Source organism: Phalacrocorax carbo, chromosome 2 (genome assembly GCF_963921805.1).
Source record: "Phalacrocorax carbo chromosome 2, bPhaCar2.1, whole genome shotgun sequence".
NCBI classification, from domain to species: Eukaryota; Metazoa; Chordata; class Aves; order Suliformes; family Phalacrocoracidae; genus Phalacrocorax; species Phalacrocorax carbo.
Window position 1 is genome coordinate 10,246,831 of NC_087514.1, and position 12,373 is coordinate 10,259,203.

At 47.3% G+C, this 12,373-nt stretch overlaps 1 protein-coding gene across 2 annotated transcripts in view; it reads left to right on the forward strand.

Moving 5' to 3' along the window:
• The first annotated feature begins 9,785 nt into the window (after positions 1-9,785).
• ADCY8 (adenylate cyclase 8) overlaps positions 9,786-12,373 on the forward strand; it is a 139,340-nt gene continuing 136,752 nt past the window's right edge. For both annotated transcript variants that reach the window (XM_064442079.1, XM_064442080.1), the window contains exon 1: positions 9,786-11,924. In XM_064442079.1, the coding sequence (XP_064298149.1) occupies positions 10,986-11,924 (939 nt within the window). In that variant the 5' untranslated portion in view covers positions 9,786-10,985. The remainder of the gene's footprint in view (positions 11,925-12,373) is intronic.

Consider the following 12,373-nt stretch of genomic DNA (forward strand, 5'->3'; position numbering starts at 1 on the left):
AGCATTTCTGTACTGAGAAGACCAGAACAGGTGTCAATGGAGCTGACTTGGGAATGAATGAGTTCATGAAGGCTAAAGGATTCAATGCTGCCATTCAGCAGCCTTTGTTCTGCCTTCCCTGAGGAACCGTTACAGCAAATGAGAGGTAGTAAAGGGAGGTCCAGCTGAATGGTCATTCATTCTGCTACACTGCTGCTCTACGATACAGTAAGAAATAAAGTACATTTAGATACACAGTGCACCCCGAAGGGTGAATCCTGCCTTCTGGGGGAGATGGACAACTATGTTAGGTCTGGCCCTATGCCAAACACTGAACTGGAGGGAAGTAGTTGGACTTCTGTCAGCCTCTCTCTTTGCTGAGTCAAGAGAGTCTCAGTGGAATGAGAACGTGGCCTTATATGTTCAACTCATACAAAATACTGAGGCCTGCAAATTACAAAGCTTTATGAGAGTAAATATACAAACACCTATGACTCTGAGCTATTGAAATAATAAAAGATGAATAGCCACATTTCAACAGTTATTAGCCCATGAAGGATAAAAAAATAATTCCTCCCTGTGCTGCAGAAATTGTTAAAAATTGGCTGGTAAAAGCTGATGTTTCTTTAAAAGGAAATTCTTAACTTGTCCCCTTCCCATACTGTTGTATGTACAAAATAAATTAACACAGAGTAAATGAAGTTTTGAAATGCAAAGGTGAATATGAGTCAAAAATACATTATGCATAAAGTTTACATATGGTGATGAGAAGTGTCATCACATCTAAGTAATATCCACTGCACCCTTCAGAGCATTACTAATGCAGTTTGAATGCCTTCTTTCTTTATTGAAATATGTATCAGTGAGATAGCAATACCTAAATAGCAATATCCTCTACAGTTATAAAACATTAATACTTGCTTTGTGTTGTTTTACTTCTTTTCTATTCTTATAATACTGTTCTTTAATTTTATTGGGAGACATCATTTCAAGGCAACACCTGAACACAGCCAAATAAGGGTTCCTTTCAAACTTTCCTGCTGGTTACATTTCCTACATCTCAAATCACACTTCTCTTAACTGTTCCTGGAAGGTCCAGTATTTCCCAGAACTGGTGTCTGTCCCCTGAGGGCATCGGCAGCTCTTTACTGGCCCTGGTCTTCCTCACCCAGGGCCTCCCCCACCCCTGCCCATGGCCCAGGACACGACCACAGCCCATCCCAGGGCCACCAATCCCTGTCCCAGTGATGCCATAAGATGCAGGTCTCCAGCTCTGTAAGCTGATGTCTCACCCTCAGCCTGACTCTGTCCCCACAGAGGTGCCTGATGGACCTTGGCTGGGCCTGTACGGTCCCATCAGGGGAGCGTCCTCTTTACCCATCCCCCAGAGAGTCTCTGACCCATGAAATACTCTTGTAACTGCATGGGGTCCAGCTACAACCTTACCAGTATTGAACAGAGTGGAAGGATTATTTCACAAGCCTTAACAGTCTACCTTTCTGCTTATGCACCACAATGTTTGTTTTTCCTGCCCCAGCATGACATTCTGGCTCAATTTCAACAACCCCCAGATCATTTCTTGCAGAACTGCTCTTTAACCAGCTGTTTCCCATCATGTGCTAGTGTAACCATTTGTTTCTGCCTATATACAGTACCTTCCACTTGCCCCTAGTGAATTGCATCTTCTGTTCTTTTATTTGTTTTTCTACACCATATCTTGAGTTAGCCAAAATTATTTTTAAATCTGGTTGTGCTCTTCAAATATTGGTGCTCCTGCTTTTTAGTTGTGCTATTTAGTAAGAACAGCACTTATTCCATCATTCAGCCTTTTACACCTGGTAGATATTTTAAAGAATAAATAATGCAATGCTACTGAAGTTTAAAAAAGTCAATGATCTATGATCACAGACAAAATGGTCCACCAGGATGATTGTTAAGGGTTCCCGATTTTAGCTGGCAAAAATATACAAGCTGAATGATCAGGAGTACATTTTCTGCTGGAGTGGCTTTGCACAGCTCTCAGTTCGAATCTGGAGAAAGACTTCAATATTCTGTCCTGAATTTGTGGCACTAAAGCTTCACCACTTTGCCAGCCTTTTGCTGAGACTCTGTCAGCTTCTGTAAAAATGAGGAAGGCTATTGTCGTGCACCCTAAGTATTTAAATATTTCCCTGCCATAATTCCTGCAGAAATCTCAAAGGAGATCAACTGCTCTGTAAAGGCCATTGCTTACCGCAGTGGTCACAACTGCTCCCACACATACTTCCCTTGTTTTCTATAACTCCATATGGTTCTTCACTACAACTAAGTGCTGTGTCCCATCCTGGGCTGCAAATCGATTGGAACCAGAAATGTTTTGTTGTTGTACATTTGTAGAGAGATTTATGCAGTGGGGTTGTAGTCACAAGCTGAGACTGTAATTCAAAGACCAAAACATATGCAAAAGCTTAGATCAGTCAAAAACACACTGGGCTTTCAATTCAGAGGCATGTCTCATATGTTATGATGTGAACCGTATTGGAGCAACACTTGGGATCAACAGGCAGAAGTACCATAGCATTCTTTTACTGCTAAAACAAAATGTCTGAGCTGCTACATGCTGAAAACATTCACTGGAAATGTATTCATTAGAGAGATGCCAAAAAACTTACAGCAGAGTGTAGTGTAATGCGGAGCTTCTTCCTTACAGAGAACTGGAACTTAAGATATTTTGCCTCCCATTATGATTCCAGAAAAAAGAATTTCTTTTTTTGCTTCCCCATATAACTGGGAGCAACCACATCCATCCTTTGTGCAAATTATTGATGTTGTCATTATAAATAATATTAATCACAATAACAGTACCTCTGGTTTGATTCTCGTACGAAGCTGTTTAACCCAGCTTTAGAGCCCTGTAGGTTGCCATAAGCATTCTCCATGACTGTTTCCTGGAAAAGGCTTTTGGATGTTCTGTAGTTTCCCGTGTTACCTGGCAATGACATGATATTTTCCTTGGCTCTTAGTAACCTCATGATGTTGAAAACAGAGTAGATGCAGCCTTTAAGGCTGATATTGCCTTTTCTAGTCATGGAAGAGAGGATCACATTGATCTTATGTGTAGGGTAGACCACCTACAGGCCAGTTTTGAATCTTTGTTTGGAGCACCAACAACCTGCCATTGCTATCAAAAGGAGACCAGATTGAATCTGCTACAGCAAATCCTGCAACACTAGGAAATGACAGGTTTTGGTGATTTAGAGAAATGCAATATCAAATAGATTGCTCAAACATGAATCTGTTATCCTCCCCCTATGCCAAGGGAGATGTTACTGAATGTAAAAACAAGATAATATAATGGAGAAACAAGTACTCTGCTTATCCCCTAGACATTAATAGTATCATTTCAGAGAATGACTAAAGATTGCCATGAGTCAACGATTCCTCCTAAACATTTTGTCTAAGAACACCTACCATCCCCAGCTTGACTAGCAATGAGCAGATTAACACGCTTCAGCTGTGATGGGAGCTCAGTTTGAAATAAATCACTGTTAATATCAGCACACCAGGCATCAGTGCTCTCTCTGTGATACAGCAAGTCACTTAAAGGGTTACTTTACATACTCTCAATTTTCTAATGCAAAAAAAAAAAAAATAAATTAGAAGATAAGGGAGTAGGGGGCAAGAGTTTTATTGCTGGGGAAAAGTACTGCCTAGGAACCCAGCTGAATTAAACCTTGTGCTTATCTGCAGGCCACCAAAACACAGTCCTAACATTTGCATATGCAAAGTATCTGATGAAGCAATGTTTCAGAAACATAAGCTAGGTTCTTTCAAAAACCTGCCCGGATTCCTGTCAGATCTGCAAAGAGCTGCTTGAGAACTCAACTCAGGGGCTCTGCATCTCAGATGACATAATGCAAGTCTCTTTCAGCCCAGACTTCCAGCATTTCTGTAGCTTTTGCCATCCTTGCAGCCCCAACACCCCTGGAAGCCAAGCCACGGTCCCTGGGCTTCCAGGTTCCCTGGTTCATGAAAGAAATGGGGGTGCAAAGAAAGGAGTTCCTAGGAGCAGAAAAGTTGTCTTCATATTTTAATTAAAAATTGAATAGAATTATTTTCCCGCAGATGGAAGAAGAACGAGAAGAAACAAAAAGGAATTTCCTTTCCTTTGGAAACATGAACGATTCTAGGTTTTGTTGCTGTTCCAAGGTTTAATACACACACACAAGCACATGCACACACAACCCTACCAGACTTTCCCCCCTTTGATCTGGCTGACGGGGATTTCCTCTTAGGATATGTCTTATACTGCAGTAGCTGCAGGATACTGATCTGGATGGATTTAAAATCTCATACAATATAACAGCTCCCTATTTGCAGCCTAATTAGATTTATTGTATACATCCACAGGAAACATCTCCATCCTGTAGCAAGAAAAACAGTTTGAGATCTGCTTCTGAAAACCTCTGCATAGGGATAAGAATTATTATTCCATGTGAAGAAGTTATACAGACTAGCCTTACGTGTGCTTTTTTAGGTTTTTAGATTCATTAGAATGTCTCAAATTCAAGTTTCCTTTCTGGTATTACTTTCAATTGTAGCTTCACCCATCAGGCTATCACTCCTGCCACTTGCTGCTTCAGATAGCCAATCAAGAATAAACTCTTGCGAATGGTATGTCTGCTGTAGATTATAAAGATTTCACTTGTAATGCATTAAGAGGTGAATTTAATAGTTCATTTCATTTTAACTCTGTTGCAATTAACATGCAAGTCAAAGGTCTTTTGTATTAAAAGAAAAAAAACCCTCTTCTTCAAAGGAATCCCATAAAGCATCAAGAACTGTCTACTTCTTTGTAAAAAGTATTATTCATTCAGCAATGCAGGTGCTCCAGGGATTCATGAGTCTTAACAACATTAGAGAAGAGTGATGGCATGCTTGGAGGAGAGAGACAAGCAAAGAAACAGTCATTCTCTGAAACCTGGTTGGAAAAGGGTGAAAAGGTGGAGGGAAACTTCTGGGTGGCCCAGGGAGCAATGCGAAGTTCTGTTTTGGGAAGTTTTTTTCAAATTATTGAAGCTGCACTTGATTTTGGATTAGGATAAAGGCCCTCCATTCCCAGCAAAGAAGACTGGTCTTTTTTTCTAATGAATCCTGTTTGCTTTAAGGGCTCCACCATGTTCCATCTCTGATTCATCCACAATAAAAAATTGGAATAATCATCTCAAAATTAAAAACTTAAAGTTACCATTTTAAAAATGCTGTTTGTTTTGGTTTTTTTTTTCCTAAGAGCTGAAAATTTCCATCATATTAATGCCTTTCTGAAGGTCAAGTTTCAGGGAAACTGCAACAATTGCTCAAATAGACAGACTAATAAATTTTGGTACAAAACAGCCTGGCTAATATATTCCCGGTCAGCACCAGTGCCCACAAAGTCATAAGTAAAAGACTTGCGATGGTCACAGCTGCTAATCCATTTTAAAAACTAGAGTACTAGCAGGGTGGATGAGGAAGGAGTAGACCTGGAAGAGAGAGGGGGGAAAACACAGCTCCACCCATTGGTTAAAACGTGAATTATTTATCTCCAGCCCCTTATCTCCCTCCACAGAATCCACATGCTTAGACTGTGTTCTGACCCTTGTATGTGAGTACATGTATCTGTGAAGGGAGGGAGAGAGAAGAAGAAATTAGTTTGCATATGAGGGAACTGTTGCTTCACAACATGGAGAAGCAATAGCATGCACAGAAAAAAAAAAAACAAAAACCAACCCCACCAAACTAAAAGTTAAAAAAAGTAAAAATCTTCTTTTAAAATATAGACAAAAAATTTGACATTTCTTGCTACCTCTATATTATAACTGACCTAAGGATTTTTTTCTTTCTTTTTTCCCTGTTTTTCTTTCATTTTTCTTTTTCTTCCCCCCCCCCCCCCCCCCGCCATATGGTATCATTGAGGTATGGAATAATTTATCTTCATTGCCTGCAAACTTCTTTAAAATATTTCATTGATATTTTCACTGTACTGAGAAAACTCATCAGCAAATCCCAGCAAATGTTGATTGTTTCCATCATCTGTCAAGCTATGTGTCCTCATCCTCTGTCTCTCTGATCTTTCAGTCCATAAAGCTTTGCTTTTCTTTTACCATGGCTTTCATTAATCAGTTTGAGAGCTTTTACTAGCTAGTGTTACAATTTTTAATCCATTCCCTTTTGCCCTTTGCTTGCTTTCATACAGACATCATATTGAGATATGTATTCATTTGAGAAAAATGATAGACAGGTTTTAAAAAAGGAGACTCTATCAATACCAGAAGTTCTTTTTTTTTTTCATTATTATTAGAATGTCTAAATTGTTGCCAAGGAGAAAAGAAAAAAAGGGAGTCATAGCGAAAAAAACCTCAACAAACAGGTAAGGAGGAAATCAAAGATAATTTGCTCATATTCTCTCATTTTCCTTATTACTGAAATATCACATTCATGTGTGCATGAAGACACAGACAGGCTATATGTCAAATGTTCTCTTTTCTATCTCTTAATTTTTCTGTGAAATCTGTATTTGGATAAAGAAGACATATAGCAACACAGGTGTTCCTTTATAATGTGTTAGATATTGAGGCTACCTTTATGGGAGAACCCTGGAGTGCTTTGCAGAGCACAGTGCCAGGGTTGCAATCCTGAGGACATAAATAGTCCCACTAAAGTGAATGAGATCATTATTTGCATGATTAAATATCATAACATTAAACTGTACATAAATGTGACTGCTGTGGGTAGAGAGGGGGAAGGAGGAGAGGAGTGTGACATAAACTTTCAGGTGACAGAAGAGGAATGAATTCTGCCTGATTTCATCCTTCAAAAGCCTTCTAGTGACAGTATTATTTTTAAATGGCTTTTAATGATTTTGTGACACTGCCAAGACATTTAGCTCTATTTAAAAAAAAAAAATCCAATAGCAACAAAGATTGAATAATGCATGGTACTAATGTAGGGCCAACTGAGCCCTGTCAGGACTTACAGGACTCAGAGAGTATGTGTGAAATTACCTTGTTGGACCCCCTTCTCATCCACCCTTCAGTGGCAACCAGGGCTTTGGCAATCTCGTCCGTCTGCAGCTCCCCAGGATGCTCAGCCCTCTCTTCTTTACTCTGCAGAGCCCAGAGCATTGCTGCAGTGGGTCCCGATGCTCAGAAAGATCTTGACCCCTCTTGGTAGCCCTGCACAAAGGTGTCCGGTGCCTCTGAGGTTGAGATTCAGAAATACAAGCAAGAAATGTGCACGCTGACTGTTACCTGACCGCACTGCACTACTTTGCCGTCACCACTGAAGAGAGAGTAGGCTCACCAAACACGCAGATGGCACAGAGCTGGGGAGGACTGCTGGCATGGAGGAGGGCAGGTTTAGTATTCAACATGTTCTAAGCAAATTGGGCGTATGGGGTGGAAAAACTACAATGCATTTTAGCAAGGGCAAATGCAAGATACTTCATGTAGGCTGTTTGCACATATGGAGCAAGTAACACCTGCCCAGGCCTTGAGGACAGCAAAGATGTTTCAGTAGGTCATCAGTTGTGGATAAGCCTGTGATGGGTGGAAGGCAGACATCTCACAGGATGTATAAATAGAAGTGCAGATCATAAGACATTGTTCTTAGACACACAACATCTTTCCACTGTAGAACTCAGTTGAGTTGTGGGCGATTCGCAGAGGGGAAAAAAGAAAATAAAATCATGAAACAACTGCACAGAATCCAAAACAAACCAAAAAGAACAATCAGAGACCTAGAAAATGTGATCCATGGGGAAAAAAAAGACAGAAATTAGGTTGTTTAGCTTAAGAAATGAGAAGGGAAAGAGGGAACGGGTGGAAGAGACATACATTAAACATGTATAGACTATGCCAGGATAATCTGTTCTCCCCATCCATGGTAGACAGGACAAGAAGTGATGCTGCAGTGAATGCTGCAAGGAAAATTCAAGTTAGATATGAAAATGATAAGGATGGAGAAGCATAGAAATAGACTGCCTGGGGAGATACAGAGCCTTCGCTGCAGGAACAATGGTGAGGGTAGAGCTCACGCTGTCATGGGGCCCAAGGACCCTTCTGTCCAGTGATTACAGCAACATTAGAGAACTGAGAGCTCCCTATCTTGGCTTCATCTTATCTCTTTTGAATGGGTGTCTCCTTAAGCTGCATTATATATTTGTCTCCTTTTCCTTTGATTTAACATGATTTGTGTTCGGCAATCTGGATGAGCAAGATGTTTTCTTTCCGTGCTCTGGGGTAATACTGCTCCTAATTATAATTTGTGTTATAGAAGAAATACATCTTTATATAAGATTTCCCCACTGATAGTAACGTTTTCATCTTCAAGTAGTACTGTGATTTCCATAGGATTTATCTTGGAGCAAGTATGTGTGTTTCCATTATTACTGTGAAACTAGTATTAACCCTTTCCAGGTTAGCAGGGTCATGCTGAACCACAGTGAAGACCCATCCCCGTTCACAAAAACACCCCTCATTTCTTATCTGGACTCTCAAGAACAAGAATTTCCTCTGCTTATATCAGTACAAAACCTGCCTCACACTTGGGACACAGTCTTGGCTGGAGTCCCCAAATCCATTGTAGCGAAAATGCAGAAACAATCAGTGAAATCCTTCCTAAATCTCAATGCCTTCCTTACAATAATAATAAAAGGTGAATTAAACAATGGCAGTCGGAGGGGTGTTCATGGCAGCTCAGGCCTACTGAAAGTCAAGCATCACGTGCCATGGGCAGGCACGCAATCTCCCAACAGAGGCCAGAGCTCTGAGCAGCTCCCTTCCAGGCAGTGCCTCCGTCCATCCTCCCTGCTGACAAAAGGCAGCTGCACTTCTATTTTGAATTCTCAAAGAATTCAGCAGGCATCACTCTTGTGTTTTGAAACACAAAGAAAACACCTCTCCCTTCATTTGCAAGAGTCTAATGTGTAGTCTATTTCTGTTTCAGCTGCTTCTAGCAGCAGGGTTTCAGCTCCAAAACTGCCTTTCCCCCAGGACAGGGTTCAGACACTTTAACGAGGTTTACTCTGGGCAGAGGAGGGATGGGCAAGGTGAAGATGGCTCCCTCCTACCCCTCTTCTCCAGTCTGTGCCGCCGTGCACAAAGCAGGTTTGCTGGCACAGGCAGATGCCACAAGCAGGGGAGCAGGGACAATTTCATCTGCCAACATGGGGGAATAAGGAGTGGCTCTGACTCCAGAGTCTGTGCACGGGACAGTTTCTGTTCTTTATACAGTGGCTTTAATGTAAATATTGACAGGACAGTAGCCATCAAACATACAAACACACTCAACACAGGGTGGTTACAGCCACAGTCCTGGCAGCGACAGCACCTTTCTGAGAGGGTCTGAGCTCACCCAGGCAGCGGTGGAGTGGTACCCAGGCAGAGGTGGAGCGGTTCCCAAGGCTCTCCCCACCGGGGGCCAAGAGCACAAACTCCCAGACAAGGCCTGAGGCAGCTCTCCCTTGCGCCTACGGAGAGGATTGCCCGGCTCCAGCATCAGCTCTCACTTAGCATAGCGGATGGACGAATCTGCCAGGCACTGCGGGACAGTCCGGGGCACCTACAGAAGCGCAGCTTGGAGAAACCGAAGTGACACACGAAGGAGCCTCCTGGGACCGCAGAACCTGCCCCGTGTCTCTCCCCCTCCCCCTCCCCCCCCTCCCCGAGCCGCCCGCCCGCTCTTCCCCTCCCAGCGCCGCGGCTGCGGCTGCTTTAACCGGGCAGGGGGGGTGCGGGCAGCCCCGCCGACGTCGTGGGCATCAGCTGACCGTGCGGGGCTCTGCCTCCTCCCGGGCCGCCCGCCCGCAGCACCACTCCGGCGGCGGCGGCGGCTCCGCCGGGCCGGTCCCCGCGGCTCCCGGGGCAGCACCCGCCGCCGGCTCCCCCAGCCCCGCAGCCGCCGCGCTCCCTGCGCGCCCGCCCCTCGCCCCTTCCTCCCTCTCCTCCTCCTCGCTGCCGGGGGAAGCCCCAGAGCCGGAGCCCTCCCTGCCCTGACCCACGGAGAAGTTGGGATGCTCCCAGCGTTCTTCCCAGAGCTCCGAGTTTAGGGCGGGATTTTCGTTCCCCGCTCTTTCACTTTTTTTGTTTTTTTTTTTTTTAAGGCTCGGTTTTTGCTGGGATTTTTTTTTTTTCTCCTTTCTTTCTTTCTTTCCCTTCTTTTTTCTCGTTACCAGGCAAGCCGGGCGCCTGCGATGGCTGGCAGCCCCGAGCCGCCCGCGGGCAGAGGCGCCCCGTGAGGCAGGGCGGCGCGCCCGGCGGGCATGCCCCGCCGCCGGGGGGATGCGGGCGGGCAGCCCGCGGCCGGCCGCTCCGGCGCCGTGACCGAGGATGCCCGCGACCCGGCCGCTTCTCCCCTCCCGCCCGAGCTCGCAGGGCTCCCGCTGACCGCAGCCGCGGGGATTACAGCAGCTCCAGGGGACCAGACCTCGGAGCGGAGCCCCGGGATCCCCGGAGAGAGGAGCTGCCCGCTGTGAACGGCTCTGCAAGGCGGCTGCCCCCTCCCCGCCGCGCCTCCAGCCTCCGGATGGGGCCGAGGATCGCCCGCCGGGCAGCGGGGCTGCGCCCGTAGATGCTCCGCTCCTCCCTCCTGCTCTCCGCACCCGCGGCTCGGCTCCCTGCCTGCTCACCGCCCCGAGGAGGGCGCGCACCCAGCCCGCCGGGGCGCCGGGGCCGCGCCGCAGCCGGGCTCCGCGGGATGCGGCTCCGCGGGGCGCCGCGGGAGCGGGCGCGGGTGCGGAGCGAGCGCCGCCTGCGCTGAGCCGGCCCGCGGACCCCCGCGGCAAACCAACCCCGCCGCCAGCCAAACCGCCGGACCCAGCGACCTGCTCATAAATGTGATCCCCCCGCCGCCGCCTCCACCCGCCCTTCTCCCTCCCCTCCCTCCTCTCCCGCGGCTCCATCCCTCCCCCTGCTCCCCTCCCCAAAGACGGTGTGCCCCCCCACCCCCCACCCCCCCCGCCGGTGTTCTGCCCCCCGCCAGTCACCGCCATGGAGCTCTCGGAGGTGCGGTGCCTGAGCGACAGCGATGAACTTTACACCATCAACAGGACCCCCCCCGGCAGCGGCAGACCCCAGCGCCTGCTGTGGCAGACGGCCGTGCGCCACATCACCGAGCAGCGCTTCATCCAGGAGCACAGCAGCAGCAGCGGCGGCAGCAGCAGCGGTGGGGGCAAGGGCTTCAGCTCCGAAGAGACCTGCTGCCCCAACCACCACCCCCACCCGCCGCACTACCACCACCACCACCACCACCTCCGGAGACAGTCGGCCGGCCGGAGTTTGGGCGGCGAGCGCCACAACAACGGAGGGACCAAAGTCTTCCCAGAACGCACGAGCAGCAGCGGGGACCTGGGCTTTCTGCCCCTGGACTGTGCCCCCAGCAACTCCGACTTTTTCCTCAACTGGGGTTATACCTACCGCGGGGTGATCTTCCCCACTCTCCGTAACTCCTTCAAGTCTCGGGACTTGGAGCGCCTTTACCAGCGCTATTTCTTGGGCCAGCGGCGCAAATCCGAGGTGGTCATGAACATCCTGGACGTGCTGACCAAGCTGACCCTGCTGTTCCTCCACTTGACCCTGGCCTCCGCTCCCATGGACCCCATTAAGGGCATCCTTTTGGGCTTCTTCACTGGCATCGAGGTGGTGATCTGTGCCTTAGTGGTGGTCAGGAAGGACACGACCTCGTACACCTACCTGCAGTACAGCGGTGTGGTCACTTGGGTGGCCATGGCCACGCAGATCTTGGCGGCCGGCCTGGGCTGTGGCCTCCTTGGGGACGGCATTGGCTATGTGCTCTTCACGCTTTTTGCAACCTACAGCATGCTCCCGCTGCCACTCACCTGGGCCATCCTGGCTGGGCTGGTCACCTCTGTCCTGCAGCTCGTCATGCAGCTGGTTATCCCCAGGTTGGCCGTGACTTCCCTCAACCAGGTACCGTGGTGAGGAAAGGGTGGGAACCTTCCTCTTCCCCATCACTCTGGGTGAGAGGAGATGTGGGGTGTCCCAAGATATCCTCTCCCTTTTAGTCAGGTGCTCAGATGTTCATTACCTGGAGGGGAGACCATAGGCAAAATGCAACCTTCTCCTTTCCCATTCCTCGCTCCCCCACTGCCTATCCCAAGGTTTCATCTCAAGCTGGGGGTGGTGACACTTCCTAATGCTCTGTCCCCTCTCCTTGTATGTTCTCTACACTGTTGTCCCTTGAAATAGCTTTGGAGAGAGAAGCTCCTGGGGCAAGTGGGGAGGACGGGTCATTTATCATTCCCTTTCCTTACTTCCAGCAGTGGTCCATGCCATGAGATGATTCTCTTGGTCAAACCGTCCCACTGCTCATCTTTTTTTAGTTCCTCATGCCTTTTGACTCTGGATCTGCTGGGAGG